The sequence below is a fragment of the Ursus maritimus genome, unplaced genomic scaffold, assembly GCF_017311325.1.
Source record: "Ursus maritimus isolate PB19 unplaced genomic scaffold, ASM1731132v1 scaffold_9, whole genome shotgun sequence".
Lineage (NCBI taxonomy): Eukaryota > Metazoa > Chordata > Mammalia > Carnivora > Ursidae > Ursus > Ursus maritimus.
The window spans coordinates 32,694,937-32,708,096 of NW_024427107.1; the positions used below are offsets into that span (position 1 = coordinate 32,694,937).

The following is a 13,160-nucleotide window of genomic DNA, read 5'->3' on the forward strand; positions in this document are numbered from 1 at the left end:
GCCAAAGAAAAAAGTCACAAGCAAGCCCAGAATCAAGAAGCCACTAAGGTGATTCTATCTCTACTTCTTATTGGAAGAAGCGCAGACAAATGGCAAAGAACATGTTACAGGAAACAGTGAATTGTGGCTACAAATTTTAGAACGTGATAGGTATAGGTAAACAATAGGAGACTAATGACATTTAAAGTCTGGAAATATCTTCAATATTAGGATAGAAAGTCAGGCCTTTATTTGACTGCTAACAGAGACCACCAAAGATTTTAGTTCAAGATAGTGACAGGTTCAGAGTTGACATACCTTTTTTTTCCATTTTTAATTTTTTTTAAAGTACGCTCCATGCCCAAGGTGGGGCTCGAACTCACTACCCTAAGATCAAGAGTCATCCTCTACCCCCTGAGCCAGTGAGGCTCCCCTGCATTTTTAAATACTCCCATGAGTTAGAGAACAATCTAACCAGGTCTCTTCCACCTTCTGCCGGTATTGTTTTCCTACCTGGAATGCCACTCACTTGCAGAATTCCCCTTGACATACCAAGGCTCTGCTCAGTCACTAATACCTTTTAGAAAACTTTCCCACTACCCACATCACTATACAGTTGGCTTAAATGCTCCTGGGCTATTTCTAGCACTCACCCTGTTGCACGGCAATTCTTTGTTTCCTCCATTGAACTGTGAATGCTTCCAGAGAACGAGAATGGACTTCAACTTATTCCTCATGTCACAGGCAAGTATAAGGCATATATAAGGCATCTCATAAATGTTTACTAAATCAAGGGTAGGTGCAATGGCCGGTGGGGGAATAACTTACAGGTATGTATGACTACAGTTTTGTAAAGACTAACTGCTGTTAAATCCCCTTCAGAAGTCAGTCGCCTACAACGCAAAAATCATACAGGAGAGCGTCACATGAAAGACCGATTCTTTACCCAAAAACCACACACACGGGATGATGTTTCCCTTTACGGCAAGTCCCAAGAATAGCGCCGTAGCTACCGTAAAAGGGAGGGAAGCCCTTGGGGAAGAAAATCAGTCTTCCCGCTTTACGGCACTTGTCAAGGCGGGAAAGTGCCCGGCTGTCGGTTGGGAGGGGGGGCGAACCCCCCCCCCCCCGGACTGGACTTCCGCTCACCCAGAAGGCGTGTTCCGGGCTCTCCCACCCAGCTCTGGGCGCCGGTTAAGACCACGGTCCCCGTCGCCGGTGCCATGGAGGCGCCGGTGGAGGCGGAGGTCGAAAATGAAGACGGCGACAGCAGCTGCGGGGATTTGTGCTTCATGGACAAAGGCCTGCGGAGGTAAAGGGCGCTCCGCAGCCAGGAGCGGCCCGCGCATTCCCCTGGCGGGAGCCGAGCTTTACCCAGACCGCGCACAAACGCTCTCTGGCTTCCTCCCGCCGTACTGCGCCGGAACTGCTCTGCTGAAGTGCCAGGTCCATCGAGTCCTCATTCCTTTCCTCCTTGGACTTCTGAGAGCCTGGAAACTGCCCTGCATTCTCTGCCAATCTTTGGCCATCCTTCGTCTTCAGTGGTTCTTTCTTTACTGATTATTCTTCCTTTGCTTGCTCTGTAATTGTTGGTGTTCTCGGGTTCTATCTGGTCTCCTCTGCTCTTTCTCTTACCTTGACAAAAAGTGGCGCTATGGTATGTCTGGCAACCGTAGAGCGAAGGTTTACTGCTCTTCTTTAGGTTTTCCTCAGTTCTCTTTGCCTCCCTTCTAATTTCTCCTTCGCAGAGCACTATGATATATATATCCATATGCTTCTTGGGAGTGCTAAACATCATATTTAGCTAACCATTTCCCTCTTTCATGTAGCCAAAATTTATGCATGACGTACTAGGTTCTTGATTCTGCTTTACTGACTGTTCCCTGCCCACCTCTTCAGAATTAATCTTTGACCATTTCTCCATTTACCCTCTCTGATTAACCGTACTGATCTACAGGCAGTTCCATAGTAGGCCTTTCTGTGCGTTTGCACTTGCTGTTCCTTTGTGGCATGCCCTGCTCTATGCGAAACCTTGCTGCTGATAATTAAACCATCTTGTTCTTGATCGTGATCTCAAATTTGCCAGAGGACCCCAGGGAGATGGTTTTTAAAGGCATATTTACATTTATACTTAATAATAGATGTCATTTACTGAATGCTGTCTATGTGTACGTATTATACATGTTATCACAATCCCTCACAATAATTCTGCAAGGTAGTAATTTTACAAGTGACAAATCTGAGACTTCAGAGGATCCAAATAGTGTTCCCATCTTCTTCCAGCCGGTGAGCAGTAAAGTTCAAATTCAAACCTATTTCTGGCTAATTTCACTTTCTGCTTTTTCTGCTGTACCACATTATCTGCACAGTACTAATTTCCAGAAACTGAGATGTGTCAGAAAATAAATGACTGTCATTAAAAGCATGTGTTAATAGCACAAAGAGTTCAGTAAATGACAGTAGCTAGGTAATTGGAAAATATTTCAAAAACATTTAGAGATTGGTAGTTTCAAATTTACAAATGCTTTGTCTTTTTCTGCCACGTTGCTGTGTGCTTCATTCTGAAGTCTAAGGGAGGAGCTGAATGACTTTATGGCATATTTAAAGTGTTTTGATTTTTAATTTTGAATTTGAGATTATTGATGCTAATTTGAAAGCACACCAGAATCCCTTATTCTCCTTTTACTCCATGACTCACTTCTCTGCTGCCAGAGTTAAGTTTCCTCTGTGGTAGCTGCTACAGAACATTGAACAGATGCCCATGACATTGTGTGTCCCTATTCCCCACTGTCCCTCCATCCGGCACCTCTGAACTGCATGCACTGTAGTTTTTATTCCTGGAACTACCATCTTTAGGAGAGGTTCTGGTTATAAATGGCAGTACTTGAGAGAAAGAAGAGATGAGTTCTATTTAGGGGAGGTGCATTCCAAATGCATAAAAGGGAGGATGGATTTTTTTCACTAGAAATAGTAATTAGTGGTTTCTTTTGAAATCAACTACATTCTGGGTTCAATAGCTGTTGCCGACAGTAAAGAAAGTAAGTTTATAAACTACTTTCCAGTGCCAGATATGGATTTATAATGCCTCTAGTAGTAACTACAAGAACTTGGACAAGTTATTTATTTTCTGCAGACTTCAGTATCCTTATGCCAATTGCTTAGAATTGTTGTGAGAATTAAATGAAATGAGGGAACCGAGGCTTAGAGAGGTTAACTCATTTATTCAAGTAATTTAGCAAAAAAAAAAAGTATTAGAATGCAGATTTGAACTGGGGTATTATGATTCCAGGGCCTTTATTGTCACAGCTTTCATTATATGCGGGTGACTTGGTTGCTTATAGAAGGGAGAAATGACCCAGGGTCACTGGCCTCTCTTGAGTGGGTTTTTTGTTTATCTATATGGTCCAAAATACCGATTAGTGTTAAGAAGCACTGTACCTTATAAGATGTTAAAAGGCTACCACGGGTAGGAAGGATTTCATTATGGAATGAGTAGAGCACATGGTTACCATCTACATGCTGTTTGGTTGATTTTAATTATATTTGGTCATAATTTTTAAATCCATTTCTTACTTGCTTTTGATAATATATATTTTCTCTTGTAGCATATCAGAGTTATCTTTAGATTCATCCCTTCATGCCATCAATCTTCACTGCAATAACATCTCAAAAATCGAAGCCATTGATCATGTTTGGAATTTACAACACTTAGATCTGTCATCTAATCAAATAAATCAAATTGAAGGGCTAAACACACTGACGAAACTATGCACTTTAAATTTGTCCTGCAATTTGATTACAAGAATAGAAGGTTTGTAAGTGATTTTCATGTGATACTTTGCATAAGGAAGATGATTTAGTCCACTTTTCTTCCTAAAAGAGTGGAATAAATATTATCATAAACTTTTGAATGCTGACCTTAAATTTTACTTCAGAAAAGTTTTCTTCTAGAAAAGTTAACAATTCTTTAAGTATTTTGCAAAATACCACTTATTAGATTACAGATTTGCTTCAAAACTGTCTGAAATAGTATTGTAATACTATATAGTTCTAAATAGTTGTTTGAATTCTGTAAAGGCTTTATTTTATCTTATTTGATTTTAGGACTTGAAGCATTAACTAATCTGACTAGACTGAATTTATCTTATAACCACATAAATGATCTTAGTGGTAAGTAGATAATCTTATGTTTTCTATAATGCTGAATGTTTGCCACATGTGATGAGTTAGGCTAAGCTCAACATGCTGAAAACTGAATAATCCTGTTTTTGACCAAAAATATCATCTAGAGAGTGTGCTTCAGTCATAATTCTTTTTTTTTTTTTTTTTTTTTTTTTTTTGGTGCCAAAGCTACGGCTGAATAAAAAATAGGAATACAAACTAGGTGATCAGTAATAGAAAAAACTTGGATAGGAGGGACTTACTTCAGGAAAATAATGTTTTAATCTTAAATAATTGATTGATATGCTATTATATAAAGAATAGTTCCAATAGAACTTTTTACAGTGATGAAAATATTAAATCTTTATGCTGTCCGACATGGCAACGAATAGCCAGATGTGTCCTTTGAGCACTTGAAATGTGGCTTGCTCAGTGAGGAACTGAATTTGTAATTGAATTTTAGTTTAAATTTACAAAGCCTCATGTGACTAGTGCTACCATATTGGATCATATAGCATATTGAGCCATACTGCATTCCCAAGGCTATATTGTAAATTGAAGATCAGATAATTTTGTTTTTTACTTTTAGCAGGTCTATGAAGGTTAAACATTTTTACCATTTTTTAGTTGATTAAAGTGATACACTAATAAAATGAACGAAGTTTCATGATTATTTTTAGAATTATCTGTTAGAACAGGCAGAATTCTTCTAATTATTGTCATAATCCTGTCAATATTTCAAACAGTCTTATTCATGTGTTTATTTTTCACCCATGCTAGAAAAATACTAGCCTATGCCAGGTGTTTCATACACAAAAAATTAAAGCAATCTACTCCCTACTGTTAAGCTGCAATAGCAAAGATATTTTAATTTTTTAAAACTTTTTCCTCCAAAGATGTGAAAGTATTGGAATTGAGTATTAACCCTAGCTCTTTCACTGCTGTGTGTTGTTGAGCGAAGATTATGAATGTTTGGATGCAGTTTCCTTATCTGAAAAATGTGAATCTTGGATAAGATTACTCATTCATTTACTCAACAAATATTTATTGAAGATCACTGTATCAAATACTGTTCTGTAGTGATAAAAAATAAACAGATAAGGTTCTTGTCATAGGGCTTACATGTAGTGGGGAAGAAAAAAAAAATAAGATCATGTCAAGCCCTCAAAAATAATCAAAAGATTTGAGCAGACCCCTTCCCAGGAAGAAATCTAAATGCAAAATTAGCACATGAAAAAAAATATTTAGCATCTTTAGTGATTAAGGAAATACAAATTAAAACTGTAATGAGATCTACTTCATACCTACTAGAGTAGTTTTAAAATTTGTGTAATACAAAATACTGGTAAGGTTATAGAGCAACTAGAACTGGCACAAATTGTGAGGAGAATGGCAAGTGGAACAACTACTTTGGAAAACAATTTGAAGGTTTCTTACAGTGTTAAACATATATTTACCATATAATCATGCAGTCCCTCTCCTAGGTATTTACCTAAGAGAAATGAAAACATGTCTGTTCAAAAACCTGTACATGAAAGTTTATATGATTATATAGCTTTTTATATAATCATGTTTATATGATTCTTTATAATCTCCCAAAACTGGAAACCATCCATATGTCTATCACCTAGTAAACAAACTAATTGTGATTCACCCACATGATGGAATACTGCTTGGCAATAAAAGGAATGAACAATTGATATATGCAGCAATGTGGATAAATCTAAAAAGAATTAGGCTAAGTGCAGGGAGTGAGACACAGAAGGATGCACTCTATGATTTCATTTATATGACATTCTGACCAAGGCAAGTTATAGTGGCAGAAATCAGATCCTTAGTTGCCAGGGGTTGAAGATGGGACACATTGATTGAATGATGGAATGTTCTGTATCTCAGTTATAGTAGTGGTTATACAATTGTATATGCTTCTTTATGTACATTGAACTGTACACCTAAAAGGGCGCGTTTTTGTGACTTCACATCGGATTGTAATAAATATGAAGAAAATATAATAGGCAACCCTGTAAGTTTTAATAGATAATTCTTAGAATGATAATATTTTGTGTGTTCAATAAATAAAGGCAGTGTATATGGTAAGTGCATGCAAAGACACTAAGGCACCTTCAGCCTTGTCATGTTAAGGAACAGAAAGAAAGGTAAAATGGCTAGAGCATAGCAAATGAGGGGTTAGTGTGCTAAGAAAAGAGATGAGAAGGTAGGCAAAGGCCAGATCACAGCTTCATACTCAGGGTAAAAAAAGTTTTCATATTATTCTAGGTGCAATAGGAAGCTATAGGAGGGCTTTAAACAAGTGACATATATGTATTTTTAAAGGATCACTTTGGTTGCTGAGTGAGTGAAGAATGAATTTTAGGAGGATAGGTGTGGAAGTCAGGTGACCAGTTAGGAAGCTATTTCAGTGGTCTAGGTGAGAGATGGTGGAGACTTGGACTACGGTGGAAATAGTGTAGAGGAGCAAATGAGTATATTTTGCAGGTAGAGTTCATAGGACTTGCTGATGGATTGAGAGAAGGAAATGAAGAAAAAAGGAATCGAAGATAATTAACTGAGGTTTTTTTGTAGCAACAGGTGGATGGTGGGACTGGTTCCTGATATGGGAAAGATTGGGGGAGAAACAGATTTAGAAATGAGGGGGTGAGAAGTAAGGATTCTGTCTTAAATTTGAAAACCCTGTTAAACCTGTGTAAGGCACAGTTTGAGGGGTGTGTTTCATGTTTGGAATTGTAGATTTGGCACATCAATGATGTTTGTAACCATGAAACTGTAGGAGGTTCTGCATAGCTTATGAATAGAGAGGGGAGACCAGGAATGAGCCTTAGAATTGAAAAGTGAAAGGAACATAAAACCTAAGGGAAAGAACCAGTAACGTGGAACAAGGACCTAGAAATACAGTATTAAATTAAGAAGAATTGCAGAGTGCTTATAAGAACTCATGATAGGAAATTTGATCTTGTAGACAGTTGTCAGAGAAGACTTTTCTGAGGACATGAGGGATGAGTAGAAGTTAGTGATGAGGAATATGAACAAAAGAAAAGAATGAACCTTAGAGAGGTAGAAGGTAGCTCAATAAAGATGGAAGAGAGAAGAGTATTCCAGTCAGGTTGAAGAAATTGCGGGGGGGGGGGTTAGGTTGAATTTGTGTATAGAGAGTACTAAACTAAGCAAACTGTAAAATAAACCTGAAGAGGAACAATGTAGAGTGCATCTCAGAATAGTCCTTCCAAAAGGGAGGAGGTGATTCCCTGACAATTCCCCTTTTGTTGAGAATAGCCCCTGGAGGTGTTACCCCCTGACATTTCCAGGCTGTGCCTTCTCTCAGAAGCTCCACTTTAGAAGAGAGTTCTGAGGGAAGAAAAGAGAAACATGAAGTGTTCCAGTGGGGCAAACTGTCAGCATGCACGGCCCCATCGACCACAGCTGCAGCTGAAGTCAGAGGCTGGTCAAGGAGACGTGGTACCAGGCACCAGTAACCTCTGCTGCAAACCTAGCTGTTAGCATTACCATGCTCTAGATAAACTCATGTAAGAATTACTACCAGGGAACTAAATCAAATTGGTGCTATTTGTATTTTATGCTCAAACCAATAAAATTGAAGGGCATTGCCGGGTTTGCTTATGTCTGCTAATCAAAAATAATGTGTTGATTGAGAGCCCGAAGCCATTGCCTTATGCTTCTTCTCATAGAAGTACATGCATTGACCTTGGGAGGTCCATATGTTCTGTTTGAAGAGAACCAGAGACCAGCAACCTCTGGGCTAGGGCCTCAAAAGAAATGCTAAACCTGTGTTTCTTCAAAACAACAAATGTCTTTACTCATACCCTGTTTATTAGATGTAGCTGTTTACAGAAACTTCTTACTAATGCTGCTTCTTTGCCTTAAAATCTAATCTATATAAAAATTATTTTTAATTAGCTGTTGGAAAAATGACTTCAGTGGCATCAAAAGTTTTTTTTTTCCTTACTGCAGGTTTGATTCCCCTTCATGGAATTAAACATAAACTTAGATTTATTGACCTACATAGCAATTGTATAGATAGTATCCATCACCTACTTCAGTGTGTGGTAGGATTGAACTTCTTGACTAATCTTATTTTGGAAAAAAATGGAGATGATAACCCTGTCTGTCATGTACCAGGTATGAGCAATTAATACTCTTTGTAACAGTTAATATTCAAAGCTCCTTTGTTTCCTGTAACTGGTGTTTATGACCCTTTTGTCTTAAGCTTTGCAACTTTTTATTATATATTTGGAAAAACATAATTGCAAATAGACAATTTTATTAAGACAAATTGAGGTTAAGAGAACACAGGATGAACAGATAATTCTATTTAGACAGTTTTATATTTGATAAGTGTATGCCTCAAACTTATGATCTATTCTTAAATAGTATAATACTATGCAGCCATAAAAAAAGAATATAAAATCCTTAGCTACTAATATGCAGTTATCTCCAAGATACACTATTAATAGGAAAAAAGCAAGCAAGTCTGAAAACATTGCATATAATGGATTATCATTTGTGTGCAAAGGGTAACGTGTGTGTGTTTTCTGATTATATATATAAAATACCTAGAAAGCTATACCAAAAACTGATAACAATGGCTAACTCCAGTATTAAGTAGCTAGGGATCAGGAAATGCAGAAAGGGTGGAAAAGGTAGCTGGGAATCAGGAAATATTAGGAAAATTTTTTCCTGTGTACCTTTTTTTTTTTTTTTAAAGATTTTATTTATTTATTTGACAGAGATAGAGACAGCCAGCGAGAGAGGGAACACAAGCAGGGGGAGTGGGAGAGGAAGAAGCAGGCTCTTAGCAGAGGAGCCTGATGTGGGGCTCGATCCCATAACGCCGGGATCACGCCCTGAGCCGAAGGCAGACGCTTAACCGCTGTGCCACCCAGGCGCCCCTCCTATGTACCTTTTAAATTTTGTGAGTGTGTTAAATTAATAAATGATTTTTGTAAGGAAGAAAACAATATGATATATAGAAGATGCTGCTAAAATGCCATTTGATCTAATTTAGAATGACTGAAGTTGGCAAATACAAAGCAGACCAGACTACTATTTCTTATTATTATCACTTATTTCAAATGGCTTAAACAAGCAATAAGATAGAAATGTAGAATATGAATATATATTCTAAAGATCAGTTTGAATAGAAATTGGCTACAGAGTTGGCTCCATTCTGTCATTAATATGCAGCTGTATAAAGGCTTTTCCCAGAATGGAAACCTGTTTTGATAATTTTATTTCACAGAAGAATATAATAGATGTGAGATGAACTGTTTTCCTAAGGCCATATAATACAGAGTCTACCTAAGAATCAGGACAGACTTCAGTTTTCTGGGGAAACCCTGTTTGGTGGGGCAGGGGAGAGGAGCCTTATTTCTAAAACAACATTATTTTTCTTTTCTCTACTCACCCAGTTTGGACTTTTTCCCTAACAATTTGTCTTAAGAATCTCTGGTTCCTACAGTTTGAGCCTTTGTTTTTCACTTTATTTGATGAGGTATTTCAACACGGTTGCCCTCCCCCTAGAATTGAAGGAATACTTAATACTAAAATTACTTTTTTCCCCTCAAAATTTCTAATATTGATTTGCTAGATTCTTTCTTTCTTTTGGAGTTCTTCCAACCACTTCATTGGCCTTTGGTAGAAATACTTGGTTTTAACATTATAGTTAAGCAAAGTTAAACTATAAAACATTACAGTTAAGCAAAGTTTCTTTTAGCCTAAACACCAAATTAATGTTAATTTGTCAAATTTCTCATATTTAATTGTACTTAGGGAAAATAAACATACTCTTGAATAGTTGATAGATTGCTTACCTTAATCTTAGTCATATCTAATTTAAGGGAGAAAGATGGGGACGTTTAATTTTACTGATACTTAAGGCCTCATTAACAAAATTCTGAATTTCTGGTTGTTACCCACATTATCCTGATTTATATTTAGACTAATCATATTACAAATAAAAGACATGTTTGGCTTTCTGTTTGGAATAAACTTACTGGTATCTTGCATTTGTAACTTTAAAGTAATTTTGTGAAAGATAAATGTAGCAGTAATGATTTTTAACTTTCTGATCTTCACCAGGAGGATTATGTGGGAGGGGTGGTGGGCAGTGTTTTTGTTTGTTTTAAATTTAACGATTACATACTAGAGAAGGACTAAGTAGCTTTTATTACAAGTTTATTAGTTGCGTTCCAGGACTAATTTTATCATTCAGGTGATGTATCTGGTAGGTGATAAATTTAGTGTATTTGAGAAATAATTAACTTTTTAATGCCTGACTTTTCATTTTGAATGATTTGTTTCCAAGGGTACAGAGCAATTATGCTACAGACGTTGCCACAGCTTAGAATACTAGACTGCAAGAACATATTTGGTGAGCCAGTAAATTTATCAGAAATAAATTCATCACGCCTCCAGTGCTTAGAAGGTCTTTTGAATAATTTAGTTTCTTCTGATTCTCCCCTAAATATAAGTGAAGATGAGGTATGCTATTGTTTTTTTCTAATATAAAAGATATCTTCAAATTTTAATTAATATAAATTTAAAAGATTTTGGTTTGTTTCTGTATTGTAGATAATTGATAGTATGCCAGTGGTAACACCACCCATCGATGAGATAGCTCCCTTGGATCAGTTTGCATCACCAACAGATACTGGTTTGACATCCTTTATATCTATATGTCCATCTTCTGAGCTGGAGAAAGTTAATCATGAAAACAATTTTCATAACGACATGAAACTTCAGAAATTAGATGATCAAATTTTACAGCTTCTCACTGAAGTAACTATTTTTCCTGTATTTCTAAGCAGTGTTTGTTGGGGAAAAAAAGTAGTTAAGAAAATGTAAAATAAAAATAGCATATAAGCTAAGCAAAACAATTTATAGTTAACATTCTATTGTGTATATATATTTTTTCTTTATAGAAATAGGGTTCTGTTTTGTAATAGTAGTAGCAGAAAAAGATAACATACTTTTTTCACTCATTTTCCTTATTGTCCTTCAGTGTTATTATGTAGTTCCTTTCTTCTGTATGTCACATTATTTCTGCCCACCTACCTTTGACCTTTTGACCTTAAACTCAGAACTCTTCTGACTCAGCGTTTATAAACATAGGGGATACGTGAGTTACTTTGGGCCTCTATTATCTTCAATTGTTTAATGATCAAAACCACTTCTAGAACTTACAGCTGAATGACAGATTAATTTACATAGTTCCTGCTTCAGTTTCTGTTTACAGCAGACCCTCACCAAATTAATCTGTACTTTCCTGAGATATTCTTTTTTACCCCAGCTACTGGTACACTGGCCTTTAGAATCTTTGAATTATGTGGATGGACTACAGTGCCTAGATTTTATTGCTGTCTGGGTCTCCAACCTTTGCTGTAGCATTCTTGACTGTGATCTACAATAACAGTTGTTTTCTAAAGCACCACACTTCTCAGAATGCAATGGATTATTATTTAGCCCCTACCTGGGTATAGGGTAGAGATACTGTGGTACAGGCCAAAGGAGCTATTATCAAATGTCAGTTTGACCTAGATATTTGTAATTAAATTTTAATATTCTAAATTTTTTCTTAATGAGGAGTAGAAAATGCTAATAGTGGAATTATGGTTCAAAGGGTTTTTAATAATTCTGAACTGTTACAGTTACAATACTAAGATAACAGTGCTAGATAAACAAAAAGTCTACATTAGGGCAGTTAATGAATAAGGCTGTAAGGGTTCTGTGTGCCAGAAAACCTTAGACACTTCACTTGGGCCACAGAGGTAAGTGGGAATAGAACTGGGATAAGAATGCCAGGCTATACATTCTTTGACATCATTGATAACATGTCACTGAGCTCTTAGACTTCTCCATTTCCTCAGATTTCATCATCGGTCTTTTCTAATGGCTGATTCTTCTACCAATGTCAGAACTTAGATTTAATTTTAGTAACTTAAATTTGAAGTGAACTTTTTGCAGCTTCTTTTATGCCATCCTCATTTCATTCTCACAACACCCCAGTTAAGTAGCTAGGAATTAGTGGAATTAGTGTATCATTCTTATTTTATAGAAAAGAAACTCAGGAGTTTATCTAAGTGTCCTTTAATAGTATGAGTTGAGCTTCAGACCCAAATCTCTGATACCCAATCTGGTATTCTTTCCACCGGCATGCTTCCTACTCAGTTATGGTAATAATTCTTCCTACTTTGTAACCAAAGATAGGAGTCTAGCTATCTGGGGGAGAAAACATGATTCATTGCTCTGAATAAATAAATAAAATCTTAAAAAAAAAAAATTAGGTGAATGCTAACTTGTGTGAGGAGTACACATGAAGTTTTCATTGCAGTTGATGTATACACTTTTATCAATGAATTACATTGATTAGTTTCCAAATGTTAAACAAACATTGCATTTTGGGGATAAAACCTCATTTAATCATGATAAATGATCTCTTATATATGCTTGGATTTAGTTCGCTAATATTTTATAAGGGTTTTTACAATTTGCTCATGAGGGATATTTGTTTTTATTTTATAGTAGCATCTTTGATGTTAGGTTAATGTTGCCTACCTAAATGAGTTGAAACCTGCCCCCTCCTCTATTTTCTAAAAAATTTTTGTAAGATTGGAATTATTCTTTCTTAAATGTTTGATAAGGTTCACCAGTAAAATTATCTGGTCCTGGAAGGTTTGTGATGATGAATTCACTCTCTTTAATAATTATAAGGCAACTCATTTTTCTGTCTCATCATGTGTTGCTTTAGATAAGTTGTGCTTTTTAATTTGTCCGTTTCATGTAATTTGTCAACATAAAATTGATACTAATATTCTCTTACTGTCTTTTTAACATCTATAGGATCTGTAATGATAGCCTTTCCTTTATGATGATTTGTGTCCTCACTCTCTCTCTCTTTTATTTTATATATATTGTCTTGGTCAGTTTAGCCAAGGGTGGGGTACCTGTGTGGCTTGGTTGATAAAGTGTCTACCTTTGGGGGCGCC

At 36.4% G+C, this 13,160-nt stretch overlaps 1 protein-coding gene across 2 annotated transcripts in view; it reads left to right on the forward strand.

The window, feature by feature from the left end:
• The first annotated feature begins 1,150 nt into the window (after nt 1–1,150).
• LRRCC1 (leucine rich repeat and coiled-coil centrosomal protein 1) overlaps nt 1,151–13,160 on the forward strand; it is a 35,129-nt gene continuing 23,119 nt past the window's right edge. Inside the window, exons 1-6 of one of the 2 annotated variants that reach the window (XM_008689102.2) lie at nt 1,151–1,291; nt 3,585–3,790; nt 4,084–4,149; nt 8,128–8,295; nt 10,481–10,656; nt 10,747–10,953. In XM_008689102.2, coding sequence (XP_008687324.1) covers nt 1,203–1,291; nt 3,585–3,790; nt 4,084–4,149; nt 8,128–8,295; nt 10,481–10,656; nt 10,747–10,953 — 912 coding nt within the window. In that variant the 5' untranslated portion in view covers nt 1,151–1,202. The remainder of the gene's footprint in view (nt 1,292–3,584; nt 3,791–4,083; nt 4,150–8,127; nt 8,296–10,480; nt 10,657–10,746; nt 10,954–13,160) is intronic. The other variant, XM_040626068.1, reaches the window with a different exon arrangement.